The 17,638-nt window shown below is 35.8% G+C and overlaps 1 protein-coding gene across 1 annotated transcript; it reads right to left on the bottom strand.

The window, feature by feature from the left end:
- Positions 1-15,774: 15,774 nt before the first annotated feature.
- On the bottom strand, positions 15,775-16,563 carry LOC132550695 (uncharacterized). Its single transcript, XM_060214790.1, has one exon. The coding sequence runs from the start codon at positions 16,561-16,563 to the stop codon at positions 15,775-15,777; it is 789 nt and encodes a 262-aa protein (XP_060070773.1).
- Positions 16,564-17,638: the final 1,075 nt, after the last annotated feature.

The following is a 17,638-nucleotide window of genomic DNA, read 5'->3' as shown; positions in this document are numbered from 1 at the left end:
AATTACATACAGTAAATATTTCACAACTCAAATTAATACTTTATGAAACATATGACAGAAAATGTAATATATTATCGACTTCAGGATTTTGTCAGAGAACCACGGAGACTTCTCGTAGCTAATTACAAAATTGACGGATCCTCTGTGAAATAATAAATCATATTTCACCTCCGAAAAATGTCTAGGTATTCTATAGGATATTTAGACATATATCTCATCGTCTGACATGTACTCTTCAATGGGACGCGTTTATTTTCTTCTTAATTGAAATACGTGTTACCATAGAAAGCTTGACATTTTCGGTTTGTCCTTGAAGTCGCTGAATGCAATTTTATTGAATTGCTAGGAAGATAACTTATTTAAAGGAAATCGGATGTTTTCGTAAAGGAGACTAACAAAACTTGTTTGTACAGTATCATAGTAAAAATAATATCTCCACAAGAAAACACATCGTTAAATGGGACTGTGACTAAACCGTATCTTTTGAATACCAAATAAGGAAACGAAAATTAACAAAGTTCTGTATACATATACAATGAACATGAGACTCTTTTTTGAGGAATTATAGTAAAATTGACAGCACAACACAATGGTCAGCTTCGCTAACACAGCGGCACATACAACTAGACATTTGACAACATGACGTAATGTATATAAAAAGCTTTTCCCTATTGCAAATAAAGTATGTTTTATGATAAATATGTATACCAATTATGTTTTATGATAAATATGTATACCAATTATGTTTTAGGATAAATATGTGTATCATTTATAACTGAGGATAAATATGTATACCAATTATGTTTTAGGATAAATATGTGTATCATTTATAACTGAGGATAAATATGTATACCAATTATGTTTTAGGATAAATATGTATACCAATTATGTTTTAGGATAAATATGTATACCAATTATGTTTTAGGATAAATATGTGTATCATTTATAACTGAGGATAAATATGTGTACCAATTATGTTTTAGGATAAATATGTGTATCATTTATAACTGAGGATAAATATGTGTACCAATTATGTTTTAGGATAAATATGTGTATCATTTATAACTGAGGATAAATATGTATACCAATTATGTTTTATGATAAATATGTATACCAATTATGTTTTAGGATAAATATGTGTATCATTTATAACTGAGGATAAATATGTATACCAATTATGTTTTATGATAAATATGTATACCAATTATGTTTTAGGATAAATATGTGTATCATTTATAACTGAGGATAAATATGTATACCAATTATGTTTTATGATAAATATGTATACCAATTATGTTTTAGGATAAATATGTGTATCATTTATAACTGAGGATAAATATGTATACCAATTATGTTTTATGATAAATATGTATACCAATTATGTTTTATGATAAATATGTATACCAATTATGTTTTATGATAAATATGTATACCAATTATGTTTTATGATAAATATGTATACCAATTATGTTTTAGGATAAATATGTGTATCATTTATAACTGAGGATAAATATGTGTACCAATTATGTTTTAGGATAAATATGTGTATCATTTATAACTGAGGATAAATATGTATACCAATTATGTTTTATGATAAATATGTATACCAATTATGTTTTAGGATAAATATGTGTATCATTTATAACTGAGGATAAATATGTATACCAATTATGTTTTATGATAAATATGTATACCAATTATGTTTTAGGATAAATATGTGTATCATTTATAACTGAGGATAAATATGTATACCAATTATGTTTTATGATAAATATGTATACCAATTATGTTTTAGGATAAATATGTGTATCATTTATAACTGAGGATAAATATGTATACCAATTATGTTTTAGGATAAATATGTGTATCATTTATAACTGAGGATAAATATGTATACCAATTATGTTTTATGATAAATATGTATACCAATTACGTTTTAGGATAAATATGTGTATCATTTATAACTGAGGATAAATATGTATACCAATTATGTTTTATGATAAATATGTATACCAATTATGTTTTAGGATAAATATGTGTATCATTTATAAATGAGGATAAATATGTATACCAATTATGTTTTATGATAAATATGTATACCAATTATGTTTTAGGATAAATATGTGTATCATTTATAACTGAGGATAAATATGTATACCAATTATGTTTTATGATAAATATGTATACCAATTATGTTTTATGATAAATATGTATACCAATTATGTTTTAGGATAAATATGTGTATCATTTATAACTGAGGATAAATATGTATACCAATTATGTTTAGGATAAATATGTGTATCATTGATAACTGAGGATAAATATGTATACCAATTATGTTTTAGGATAAATATGTGTATCATTTATAACTGAGGATAAATATGTATACCAATTATGTTTTATGATAAATATGTATACCAATTATGTTTTAGGATAAATATGTGTATCATTTATAACTGAGGATAAATATGTGTACCAATTATGTTTTAGGATAAATATGTGTATCATTTATAACTGAGGATAAATATGTGTACCAATTATGTTTTAGGATAAGAAGTGTATCATTTATAACTGAGGATAAATATGTGTACCAATTATGTTTTAGGATAATAAGTGTACCAATTATATTTTAGGATAAGTGTACCAGTAATGTTTTAGGATAATTATGTTTACCAATTATGTTCTAGGTTAAATATGTGTACCAGTAATGTTTGAGGATAAATATGTGTACCATTAATGTCTTAGGATAGATATGCGTATCAACCATATAACAAATTATCTAAAGTCTATGTTTGCCGTACTGTAAATTAATCAGTATCATTAATAGTCACAACGTGATCGCAGGTTAGAAATCAGAATGTAAATCAAACGAAACAACCCCTTCTATTAAATCGGAAACACTATGCATAATTAATCAAGAATTAATTACCAAATTGGTATATCTTTATTTCTTTAAACTTACCATCATACCACATCAATCTATAAAGCTAGAGGTGTCATTGGGAAAGTGTACATATATTTGTCTTGTGATCATAAATCATTTATCATTTTAGTACACGTCAGTACTCCTTGGGCTGTGAAGTTTAATTTGTTGGCATAATGTTTATTCTAAGAGCGATATACTGGAGAGGTCAGTCGGCTTAACCCCTAATACTCTAGGTACACATCGCGCCACGGGGACAATACACAGACATGTACGAAATCAATTGACACGATCAATAGATTTCACCAATTAATAACAAAATATTGATCTCAAGTCAGGTACATATAATAATTTCAACTTACTCTTAAATGTCTAAGCAACGAAACCATTGAGGTGTTGTACAAGATATTTAAAGTAGAGGGGAACATGTAGAGTCAGCTGTCAGGGGAGGAGTGCAGAGGTCAGTGACGTCATAAATAAATCCTTTGTAATGAAACAATGTCTAGAAATAACAGACCACATTTTACAGGAAAGTTACGTCACTAATTAATCCGTACTGTATGTATTTAAATCAACCTTGCTTTTATAAAACATATCGTTCACATTTCAGTTCGAAATTTTGCTCCACGGGCTTCTGTCATGACGAATCCGTTATCGAAGTTATTTTATTCATTTTGAAACAATCAATAAAACAAACATCAATTTTATTTCCTATAAATGATATATCACTTTTTACCGTCTTGCTTGGAGTGACAGATTGTTAATAGAATAAATGCTTGAAGTATCTCAATTCATTGTATGTAACTTTATACTTATGTGTCCATATGAATGTTACAAGACACCAATGTACGTCCATATTAAGTGTGTATATTTTGGCCAGATATCTATGCTGTATCTTTGTAATTTTCTCAGTTTCGACTGCCACAATATTGTACATATGGATTCAGAGACAGCTAAAATTTGAAATTTCGGAATACTAAGTGAAGCCGACAATATCGAAACGTGACCTATATACAATCATTCTTCATTGTCATAGAAAACATGATCATTCTCCCACGGAAGGGATAACTTGACCTCATGTCGTCTTTCAGATGACTAAGCAAATTCTTCAGTGATATAATCTACCCACCAAGTTTTCTACAATACTTGTCTTTTGCAATTTTTTTACAAAGCTGATTTATAAAATTTAATAATGGAGACATAATCCCTTGTTCGCATGGTCGTACCGTGTAATCGTTTATCAAAAGTAGGCCCGAATGTTGTACCACAGGAATGTATTGTTACTATACAGGTAGTGCCAGTGTTATCGATAACGTGAGTAGAGTAGACATGTAATGATATTGTAGAATTAGTGTCGAGTGATAGCTGTACAACAGAACTGTATTGATATTGTAGAGTTAGTGTCGAGTAACACTTGTATACCATAAATATATTGGAATTGTAGAGTACGTGTTGAGCAATAACTGTGCAACAGAAATTTGATTTAGTAGAGTTAGTAGCGTGTAATATTTGTGCAACAGACCTGTATTGATATTGTAGAGTTAGTGTCGAGTTGTATTCTTTCACTAGAAATGTATCGATATTGTAGAATTAGTGTCGAGTAGTATTTGTACAACAGAAACGTATCGATATTGTAGAGTTAGTGTCGATAGTTATTTGTAAAACAGAAATGTATCGATATTGTAGAGTTAGTGTCGAGTAGTATTTGTACAACAGAAATGTATCGATATTGTAGAGTTAGTGTCGAGTATTATTTGTAAAACAGAAATGTATCGATATTGTAGAGTTAGTGTCGAGTATTATTTGTAAAACAGAAATGTATGGCTGTTGTAGAGTTAGTGTCGAGTATTATTGATACAACAGAATTTTGATATTGTGAAGTTAGTGCCGAGTTACATTTGTACAAAAGGACAAAATTATTATTGTAGAATTAGTGTCGAGTATTATTTGAACGATACAAATTTATTGTTATTTCAGTACTAGTGTCGAGCAATTTGTGCACTACAGAATTGTGTTGTTATCAAAGAGTAAGTATCGAGTAATATTTGTATAAAAGGAATGTATTGTATCGTGGGGATAGTTCAGAGTGATAAGTTTACAACAGAAGTGTAATGCTTTTGGAGAGTTAAAAGTGAGTTACAGTTGTGTAACAGACGCATTTTAATTCACGTGCATGGAGTTTTGGTGTTGAGCAAACGCCTATAGCTAAGGCACATTTCTAAAGTCAGACTTTCTCTGATAGAGATAGTTTCTCAGTATCGGAAATTTTGCGATGAAGGGGTTCAACAGATAACACTTTCCATAAACAATTTTTAATCGACATCTTATCTCCTTATTTAAAAGAGTATTTTTACTACGCAATTTTTTAAGACAACAGAAATATATTTTATACTTTTGTTTCAGTGTTTATGCTTGTTAGATTATTGTCATTGCACACGGACCAATGGTGATACTGGATACGAACTCCCGACAGTGAACCATACTCGCGAAACAGATCCCCGACAGTGAAACATACTCGCGAAACAGATCCCCGACAGTGAAACATACTCGCGAAACAGATCCCGACAGTGAAACATACTCGCGAATCAGATCCCCGACAGTGAAACATACTCGCGAAACAGATCCACGACAGTGAAACATACTCGCGAAACAGATCCCCGACAGTGAAACATACTCGCGAAACAGACCCCGACAGTGAAACATACTCGCGAAACAGACCCCGACAGTGAAACATACTCGCGAAACAGATCCCCGACAGTGAAACATACTCGTGAAACAGACCCCCGACAGTGAAACAGACACTGCAATCCAAACTCGATCTACGATATGAATCAATGATTGTCGGATATAAACAAAATGAAAATACCATCCTTACATATATTTGTTTACTGAGGATTTTCAGACAACGTGTTGGTGGAGCGCGGAACAATTAATTATCAATGATTCGTCCATAAAAATGACAGTAGAAATGACGTCAGTAGAACTAGCGACGATAAGTTTAAAGTGAAATTCAGTCGCTAATGGAACTTGCTATAAAATGGATAACGTAAACGGCTGGTCGTTAGCCATACTGTCCAAAGAACCATTACCGCTCTAATTAGCTTGCTAGTCTGTAAGTAAATGTTGATTTAAGGTTAACAACAATTACCGATGTCGTTTCCTAATTCAAATCGATGTCATGTATCCGTTTATGTAGTGACCATTTTATAAACAGGGTTTCGATTTACCCAGCAAGGTTTGTCATTTGATTGTAGTGTCCTGTTAATGGTGGTAATGTAGTCCATGCCCGATCTATACATGTATATAGGCCCTGCACTGTGATAAAAACACATCTACAATAGCTTAGTCATCCGATTACCTGATGCTGCTTTCATTGTCTAAAGCATGCCATTATCTCTATCATATTGCCTTGTCCATTTTATTCAAACTGGTTTAAACCTCACAATCTTTAATTGGAAGGTCTGTAGTCATTTTTACAACACACTCGCCTTCCACCTGCTGTATGTTTGAATCCAACCAAAAACTTTTAGAACCAGCACTACTCCTATATACACCAACCAAACCAAACCAGACCGGAACTTCTCCCCTACTTACAAATCCAGATCTTCTCGGAGCGGAAACTTGCCCTCTACAACAACCCTGAATTACCCGGACCTGGACAAATCCCAAAACTGCTGGAATAAGACTTCAAGCCGAACCATACTTACAACAACTTGAAATGCTCACGAACTTTTGAAATTACCGACTCAAATGATTTCTTCTCTGTCCTGGACCATTACAACCCAGGTGTTCTCTAGTCTGGACCAAAACAACCCAGGTCTTCTATAGCCGTGACCACTACAACCCAGGTGTTCTCTAGCCTGGACCACTAAAACCCAGGTGTTCTCTAGCCTGGACCACAAAAACCCAGGTCTTCTCTAGCCGTGACCACTACAACCCAGGTGTTCTCTAGCCGTGACCACTACAACCCAGGTCTTCTCTAGCCGTGACCACTACAACCCAGGTGTTCTCTAGCCGTGACCACTACAACCCAGGTGTTCTCTAGCCGTGACCAAAACAATCCAGGTATTCTCTAGCCGTGACCACTACAACCCAGGTGTTCTCTAGCCTGGACCACTAAAACCCAGGTGTTCTCTAGCCTGGACCACTAAAACCCAGGTGTTCTCTAGTCTGGACCACTACAACCCAGGTCTTCTATAGCCGTGACCACTACAACCCAGGTCTTCTCTAGCCTGGACCACTAAAACCCAGGTGTTCTCTAGCCGTGACCACTACAACCCAGGTGTTCTCTAGCCGTGGCCACTAAAACCCAGGTGTTCTCTAGCCGTGGCCACTACAAACCCGTTATTCTCTGGTCTGGACCAATACAAACCCAGTTCTTCTCTATTCTGGACCACTACAACCCAGATCTTCTCTATTCTGGACTACTACAACCCAGGTCTTCTCTAGCCTGGACCACTAAAACCCGGTTCTTCTCTAGCCTGGACCACTAAAACCCAGGACTTTTCTGGCCTGGACCACTAAAACCCAGAACTTCTCTGGCCTGGACCACTAAAACCCGGTTCTTCTCTAGCCTGGACCACTAAAACCCAGGACTTTTCTGGCCTGGACCACTAAAACCCAGAACTTCTCTGGCCTGGACCACTAAAACCCAGAACTTCTCTGGTCTGGACCACTAAACCCCGGAACTTCTCTACCCTGGACCACTAAAACCCAGTACTTCTCTGGCCTGAACAACTAAAACCCGGTATTCTCTGGTCTTGACCAATACAAACCTAGTTCTTCTCTATTCTGGACCACTACAACCCAGATCTTCTCTATTCTGGACTACTACAACCCAGGTCTTCTCTAGCCTGGACCACTAAAACCCGGTTCTTCTCTAGCCTGGACCACTAAAACCCAGAACTTCTCTAGTCTTCTCTAAAACCCAGTACTTCTCTGCCTGGACCACTAAAACCCAGAACTTTTCTGGCCTGGACCACTAAAACCCAGAACTTCTCTGGCCTGGACCACTAAAACCCAGAACTTCTCTGGCCTGGACCACTAAAACTCGGAACTTCTCTGGTCTGGACCACTAAAACCCAGAACTTCTCTGGTCTTGACCACTAAAACCCGGAACTTCTCTGGTCTGGACCACACTACATTGTACATTCGCGAGTTTTCAGTAATGTATTACAAACAGTTGACAATGTCGTCATGAAAACAAAACAGTTGCGATTCAAAAAGTTTTCAATATACATTAACACCTCATAAATGTAATGAAGCATACAGCCTTGCCACAAATAAATAATAAGCAACCACAGTGGAGATATTGAATTACAAATATGTGAATTATATATCTTTTAGAAAGCTGATCATTATACTTTATAATTTTTAATATTTGAAAAATAAGTATGAAACTTCTTACTATTGGCGCTATAAACATAACAATAACGATTGTACCAAAGACGTGACCCTTGAGATTTACATTAAATATTGTCGGTAACAGATCGCCTGAACCTTAAAGAAGATGGTCATCACACAGAAACAAATATAAGAAAAGTTCAGACTAACTCATGTATTGTTTGGAAAGTTAAAACACTGTGCTCCATTGCTGCTTGAACGTTAACCTGTATTTTTATCATTTGTACCTGAATGGTAACCCTTCCTTTAATAAACAGAATCATCTTTACCTTGGATAATGTTTAAAACTTCACTGTATCATAGCATGTGTCATAAATAACAGCGTTTCCTACATCACAGATGTACGGCAGCTACATTTATGATGACTACATCCATACCAAACCAGCTACATGCTGTGTTTCATACATTATATAAATACAATAAAATAGGCATATGCCTTATATCACAGACGAGCACAGTAATCTCAAGTATTGTTGAAGAGTCGTCCTCTCGGTGTTACACTGACTAGGTGAACACTGTCTTGATTAAGACTAGATCCAAAAAGACCCGAACAAAAAGACATCCATCAAAACCACGTATCACAAAGTACTTCTTCACTAATGTTATATAGTCTAAACTAAAGTTCCGTCATGTGGGTTCGAACTGCGTGACGAACACTGTTGGTAGCCCGTTTGTGTCCCCAATTGTTGTTTTTGAACGCCTATTGGTGGATTCAAGGTTTCTCACATTAACCGCCTTGTCCGCCGTGGATTCGCGGCTCAGTGTTAAGGTTATAGGAGGCAGAATCAACTTGGGTGTCCTCCTTCCCGACCCAGAAGGCGGCGCCACAGGCTTCCGACGGACTGGACTGCTAGATTTAGTTCTCTTATTCCGAACAAGTCCAAGGAGATCAGGAGTTTTCATGTTTCTATCGAACACCTCGGGTTTTTTCCTTTGTGATAGCAACATTTCCGCCTGTCGTTTTCTTTTAACTTCTGGGGCCATTTCCACCAGCTGTTCGCTGATCTGAGGGTCTAAATCGGTCCGGTTAACTCCCTGTCCATATTTGCCATATTTTCCATCCCAAGACGAGTCATTGTCTCGTTCTTTTGAAATCCCATCTAGCACGTGCTTGTAGGCTAGATGATCCTTTAGACAATCACGATAAAAGGTTGTTTCGCGCTCCGTTTTCATTTCGAACAAATGTTTCGCAGTGTTAACCGTCTTTAAGGCAGCATTAAGTCTCGATCCTTCCGAACGGTTGATGACTTCCGCCATCTTTCCCCTATAATTACACTTCCGTTTGAGGTTTTCCATCCTGGATTCGGTGTAAAATCCACCCGTGTAATCATCGAAAAACACCTTCCGCCTTTTGCTCATCCCGTTATCGCTGCCGAAATTCATGCTGACGGCTGGTTTTGTCTAACACAATACTGGATACGGACGTGCGTCGAAACTTACATGGTTGTTAGGAATGAGTTTCTGATTATTGAACTGAAATCCTCTATCACACCGAAACAAGCTCTCCCATATCAAAAAATCATTTCAATCTAAACAGATTCCGTACATTATCCGCCTCACTATGACACATTGGACTCCGTTTGGTATGTAGCTGTCACCGGTAACCATACACCTCCACACACAGCTATACAACATACACACAGAGACTTTCCTTTCCGTTACTTAGACCTCACAAAGTCCGTCTAATTCCAGACATTGTTAGATGACTATAGACCCACTGATCCTTGGCCAGAATAGTAGGCTAATGCGCGTCTCAATAACTGCGCATGCATATCCGCTAGAGCTTTCTAACCGACACATAACGGGTATCACCGATAAACAGTTCCTAACACATTACTGTCGGGGATCATTGTATACTCTTTATATTAGTATATTGATTAATGATATGAAGGAAAAAGATCTTTTGTTGAGATTTGTAGCTGTGATTGAGAACGACGATACTTGGGAACAGAGTTCTATGTTAGTGCCAGTTCGAGCGTGATGTTATGTATAAGAGGTTTAATTCACTTGTAAGATCAACTAAACGAGGGTTGTACACTTGGTAAATAGAGACGTATTTTAATAGGTATTTTACAGGTAGATAATATCACTGGAGGCCATCCCGCTGTAGTGTAATAGCGGAGAGATATATGTATAAACACGTATACACAAACACTTGTTAATAAATTTGTTAGAAATCAATTATGTATTTCTTCACTCTTGTGTGCTCGTTTCCCATCGATTTCAATGTACACACGTTTTCCGAATGAGACCCGACATGTGATCTTTTCATACGGGTGTAACCTGGAGGGATTAATTAAAAATCCAATAAAAAGGACGCTGTGTGTGTTATGTAATAAGGATTATGTAGAGTACCGACACATCCGAAAATGTATCACTCGTCAAATACATCGACCGTTTATAACGTTAGTAAATGCGCTGTCTTGTTGTCCGGCGTAACGCCATCAATATTTTGTGACTTTTTAAAAACGTTTTGTACGTTTTTTCTCTTATTCTTCTTTTCTTTTCATAATGAAAATTAGATTGTAAAATAATGGTTTGCAGTTAAGTTAAGTAGCAGTATATAATCTTTCGATAATTCTTAATACTCGTTAACTATATATTTTACTCAACAGGCAATCCTATAGTAAACATGCCTGTCACCAACTTGTCGTCCGTAACTGATATTCTATATCAAATCAAACATGTATGTCCGACTTCAACTTGTCGTCCGTAACTGACATTTTATGTAAAACCAGAACAAGTCATATCCTTCAGTTATCTTTATATCCCCCACTTTTTGACATTTTTGTTTAATATGTCGCTGAATGTATGTACTTGTACTCCTCCATTTCAGTTATGGTGGAAAACAGCAAAAGTTATGCCCCTTTTCAGCGTTCTTCATCGAATGACAAACCGGCATCATAATAACCACCTGTAGACTAAGTCTTTTTGAGGGTTACTCTTCGACATTCTCATAGTTTTCTTATGAGAAAATTCTCTTTTTAATGAACGCCATTCTGGTTTTATGCAATACCATTATAGTTTTCATCAAGATATTGAAATTGATCATAATATTTGCATTGTACATGAAGAAAAAAAAATGAATGTTTAATATTTTGTGACATATCAAAAGCTTTTGACAAGGTTTAGCATTTGGGCCTTTTGGAATCAAATTTGAAATCATATGGAATTAGTGGAAAAACTTCTGGATGGTCAAATATTACCACTGAAACCGGAGAGTTATTTATTCGTGAAACACTTTTGTCCATTGCTAATATCAAAACAGGAGTATCACATGGTTCTCTTCCTAGCCCTTTACATTTTTAAGATACATGTGTACATCAATGATATTGCTGAAGTTTTACACTCCACAGTTCGTCTTTATAATGACGGTACGTCTGTTTTAAGATCCTCTACACTTCAATTTGCGTCGACATTAAAACTGAGTTACATAGCACGATCCTTGAACAAAGCAGTAGTTAGTAAGTTTTAACCCTGATGAAACAAAGGTTTTGTTAATAACAAATTCCGTACATTAAGATGGCGATTTTGTTATTTTTAGAACTGAAATGGATGTGATACATGTACTTAGGAAGTTGAATTATATTCCTAATAGGAATACTATGTTGACAGTTTAGACCACTTATTTTATCGGCTTTTAAATATATGTATTATGGTGAGTTCTTACTGAATGAATGTTAAGTATCGGTTTTGGTTCTCCGTCATATTGTAAACAAAACTGCATTAAACATTGTAACAGGATTGGAAACACTATCAGAATGAATTGCAGAGAATGAAGATCCGGTTTTACGGAGCGTATTGTAAGGAATGAAGATCCGGGTTTACGGAGAGTATTGTAAGGAGTGTACATCTGGTTTTACGGAGAGTATTGTAAGGAATGTAGATCCGGTTTTATGGAGAGTATTGTAAGGAATGTAGATCCGGTTTTATGGAGAGTATTGTAAGGAATGTAGATCCGGTTTTATGGAGAGTATTGTAAGGAATGTAGATCCGGTTTTACGGAGAGTATTGTAGGGGATGAAGCTCCGGATTTACAGAGTGTCTTGTAGGGAATGAAGATCCAATTTTACGGAGAGTATTTTAGGGAATTAAGATCCGGTTTTACGGAGAGTATTGTAGGGGATGAAGCTCCGGATATACAGAGTGTATTGTAGGGAATAAAGATCCGGATTTACAGAGTGTATTTTAGGGAATGAAGATCCGGATTTACAGAGTGAAGATCCGGTTTTACGGAGAGTATTTTAGGGAATGAAGATCCGGTTTTACGGAGAGTATTTTAGGGAATGAAGATCCGGTTTTACGGAGAGTATTTTAGGGACTGAAGATCCAATTTTACGGAGAGTATTTTAGGGAATTAAGATCCGGTTTTACGGAGAGTATTGTAGGGGATGAAGCTCCGGATATACAGAGTGTATTGTAGGGAATGAAGATCCGGATTTACAGAGTGTATTTTAGGGAATGAAGATCCGGTTTTACGGAGAGTATTTTAGGGAATGAAGATCCGGTTTTACGGAGAGTATTTTAGGGAATGGAGATCCAATTTTACGGAGAGTATTTTAGGGAATGAAGATCCGGTTTTACGGAGAACATTGTAGGGAATGAAGATCCGGTTTTGATTAGGTTGTTGAAATGGAATGTTTTTACCTTCGAACGAAATGTGAATATACATCGTTAGAAAACATTGTGTTCGGACTTACAAATAATGCGCGGAAACATCGTTAAAGCAGTATTCTATTATAAATTTGGTTTCCAGGCAATAACATTGCGATCGGTAAACAGTTTTATTTTCACCGTGTCTGGTCCTAATTTTTGGTGGATAAGAACTGAATGTATCTGCTACACTTAGGACATTACCTATATGCCTAATTAACCGGTCCTATAGCGCTAGGATTTCCCGGTATTATGTGTCGTAGACTGCAGTATTTGGTACCAATTCAAATAAATGAAAATACGATTTTTCGGTTTTGGTTGTTGATTTCTGCTGTAAGTGATAGTAATTGTAATGAAATGTTATGAGAACACCTTTCCAATGATCTGACGTAGCAAGTCATCAAATCGTGTTATGCTTCCAGCAGTTGTCGCCCTTTAAGCGTTCCTGATAATGTCTCGCGCCCTACAATTCCCCGAGTGACATAAACAATTACTAAGACCACTTTTTTGGAACAAAATCAAGAAAGATCCAAAGTTGGCGCCAGCTAATACAATGATTAAGTTTAAATCTCTAGTCCAAATTTAACCAATGGTCTAGTGAAGATCTGGTTTATAAATCATTCATAGGTCTGTATACATGTAGCTCAATGTTGTTCAACTCAATGCTTTCTAGTTCTTTCTTTAGTTTCATGTTACCTAACGTCCTATTAAGGCAGTTTCCCACGGGTCATTGTTGCACCTCCAGCGAAGGAGAGCACTTTTCACTTTCCACTGACAATGTTAATAGCCAATGGTCTAGCTGTAGGGAAAGATTAATTCAATGACTAAACTACTAACTGACTAAAATGTAATCCGTTTGGTATATGATCAACATATTTGTGTTTAAAACGTTTATTGCAATATTTGATCTCACTGATGTTTTCTATTTTGATTGTTAGAAAAAAAAGAGGATTATTATTCTAACGGAAACCAGCCCCGCAAAATTTTGTTATTTTGTTCATAACAATATAAATAATGTTATTTGAGAAAAAAAAACAGCAGCTTCTGTCAATATTGAGGTTTTGATCTTATTCATTCCCTCCACACTCCGTTTTATTGTTATATGTGTCAAAATTCATGTGTTTCCTGTCATTTATTCTCATATAAATTTATCATAGTGTATAGTTCTACGGCGTTATCTAGAATGCATGAAATGTACAGTGTCTAATGATGATTAGCTGGACATCCCACCTTAAGATAAAGTGATTAAAGGGGACAGTATTATTTTTATTTCAATAATTTCTTTCTTTCAACTAAACATTTTAAACGGATACCCTTGAACCTCTGGATTAGACGCGTGGTACTATTGTGTTTCTCTGTCTATAAGGACTCCATTCTTATTGATTATACTTTACTGTTTGTTAGTATTCATGATATCATACAGTTATCAACGAGAGAAATATGTACTTACGTCTATAAACTTATTAGGTGTTTCTGATACGACAAGGGAGAGTTAAAAACAAAACACAATTTTCTAATATGTTTGTTTGTTTTATTTTTTTTAAATCTGGAATATGAATTTTAACAGAACATAGATATATACATATACATATTCAAACAAAGAGTTTTAATACAATTATAGTCGATATAATCGCAAGTGACCTTTTGGCGAATTCGATGAAACTCGTTGATATTTCAGAAAATACTTTCATACTTAATTAACAACATTGTTTTGTGCTATATGTATGAGATGTCCAGCTCAAACCATAGAGCGAATAAAGTCATCTTATACGGTTGAGTAAATCTAGTATTGGGAGCATCCGAAATGTGGAACGGCCGCCAAGAGCATTATAACGTCACAATAAGCGTGACCAATTGTAATTACCGTCATCAATGCCTTTCGATACAACTGCAATGGATACGCGATTGGAAATGATTTACACAAATTACACCAAGCTGCAGAAAATGGCGTATTCAATGAAAGTAGATGTATTAATATCGATTATTTGATCAAAACACTGACTTTTTGACATCAGAACGTAAAACAGACCATTCACAAAGATAATACTAAAACAGTCCTCACTCACACCAAACATCCCACCACTGACTAAATTACGAAGTCTAACACCAAACATCCCACCACTGATTAACATACGAAGTTAACCACCAAACCACTTAAACACCCAATCACTAACCACTTGCTCCCAACCAATAAACAGCACATTGTAAGTGAACATTAATGAATTCTACAAAAATGGACACTGGTACGTTATACTGTGTTTTCTTAATGATATTATGCACATGGCTACAACTATGGCAAAATGACGTCATATATAGCCTGATTCTCTGTGTTTAAGTTACAAAAGAGCACCATGCACAACAAGGCTTGTTTCCTCTTCAGCAGATCACATCAATATTATTTTCCTCGACCTGGTTCCTTTATACTCCAATCTTTTTAACAAAGGAAGCTATAATTTTGTACAAGGATGTCGATTTAAATCTGTAAAGACAACTTCTTTATTTGTCTATTGTCATAAAATCTGTGCTTCCGTTTTGGACTAAAGAAGGTAACAAAAATTTCAAAGATGTCATTGTTTCCTGTCATCATCTATTCCATAGATGTACGTTAATCAACCCTCTACAAACGAAATATACGAAAACGAGGCTTGATTCCATAATTCAATCTTCTAACAGGAGTTCATCCCTGACCATTGGTGAAACGGAAAAGAGCATACTCAAACTAAGACAATATGTCCAAGAGGATGACATAAACCTTATATTTAGACATGTCACACAGTTGTTGAATCGGAACCTCCTTATGCCTGAACAGCAATTGCTGGAGGGAACTTTTTGTGAAGTTGTACAGGGGGAAGGTCGTAAGCGTGTTTGGATGGTGATGGGTTAGTGTCCATAACGTCCATTGACTTCTGTGCATTCTCTAAAAGGAAAGAGCGCGTAATGGTATGCTTTTTCGTAGGAAGCAAAGGTTTCAAAGGCAAACGTCGCGCGAAAATGCTACCCGCGCCGCTTGGTTCCGCTGTAGACGGTGCTCTTGAGTTCTCCTCATCGTCTTCATTTTTCTTGAGCGCGTCCTCATCAAACAGATATCTGGAAGTACGTTTTGGTGGACAGATAAGATCCAAAGAGTTTTTGTTTCTCTGTATGATGTTGGTGTATCGCCGACGGTTTTCATTGATCAGAGCTTTTGCCTTCCTCTCTCGCACTTTATCTGGTTCCATGTATTGCATCATGTGTTTGACGTCATGTCGGAGCGCTGTGCTGGAGTAATCATCATCGAGCGCCTTTTGATAGTCGACAGCGTTCGTTACGTTGTGCTTTTCCACCACCAGCTTGTAAGCCAGAGTGCGTTTCAGACTGTCCATTATTGTCTGACGTTCGCGTTCCCGGCGCCTCAAGTCAATCTCCGCATGGCGATCGAAAAAGTTTAGTTTAATTCGTGTTAGTTTGTTTTCAACGAAGTTGAAGGCGCGAATCCGTCTTTTGCTTCCCTCTGTCATACGATTGGTCGCCATGTATCTTGAGTTTTTGTTAAAGATACTACTGTCGGCCATCATCGCCAACTTCCGGTTGTGCACTTGTGGCATTCTGTGGACATAAAAGCAAAAAGTCTTTACTTGTCATAAGCAAAGTAAGACAAATATTTTTTCAACTTATATCTTAGAACGAGCGAAACATGCAAAGCAAGCAATAAAAAATACTTGGGAAGAAAAATAAATGAAAAAAGTCATCCATATTATCAGTCATAAAGTTGTGACATTGAAGTGGAAGTCCTAGTAACTATTTGCACCAATGGCAGATAGCAACATGACGGAAATAGTAACAAATAGTCTCGTTCATCCAGACGCTTGATCACCTTATAGGTATTGGCGTGTGCAGATGAAAAACGTCTGGTTGAACGAGAATAAGCGATTAGTATCTTTAAACGTGTTATTAAATAGATATCACCGCAAAATATTTAATTACATTTGTTTACATTAATAATAAAAAAGAGATAATACTTCGCTCGCTCCGAATGCCTTTGCCGTACCATATTATTTGGAATATAAGTACAAAACATTATGAGAGTAAATGTTTAGTGGAGTGCTGTACTTACCAAACGACTAACTAGTTAGTCGAAGAATGGACATGTTTTATACATGCATTTGTCTTAACGTCATGAATGCTTTATTCTTAATCAGCAAGCGAGCATTACGACTATATATAATGCTATATGTACCGTCAACTATTTGTTACAACAAAACTTCAGTGCATTTCAGTGCTTTAACTCATCGACATTCATCGGCCTCCTTCCGTCACGAGAGTGACATCAACAACGACTTTTTTGTTATAACTGAAGATATTTGTTTTTCACGGCTGTGCGAGGTAGACCTTGATGGAAACGTGCATATTATTTAAGACTTTTTGTTTATATATCGGGGAGACCAATAAGTTTGCAAAAACTTGATGTGGACGAAAAGAAGCAACTTAACTCATTATGAGTCGAAACATATCCAAATTACATAACTTTTTTTTTCAAAAATGTTAAGTTTTATTTTTCAATCTGGTTTTCTTAGCGACTACTATAAGCCCTGCTCACAATTAGGATAGTTTGAATTAAAACTATTTCCCTTATAAGAAGTGCGTGATCCGACACCAAATTTGACGTGTATACAAAAAAAA

The sequence above is a fragment of the Ylistrum balloti genome, unplaced genomic scaffold (genome assembly GCF_031769215.1).
Source record: "Ylistrum balloti isolate Yb309-2 unplaced genomic scaffold, AGI_CSIRO_Ybal_v1 Utg369624, whole genome shotgun sequence".
NCBI classification, from domain to species: Eukaryota; Metazoa; Mollusca; class Bivalvia; order Pectinida; family Pectinidae; genus Ylistrum; species Ylistrum balloti.
This window is presented reverse-complemented; position numbering and strand designations above follow the sequence as displayed.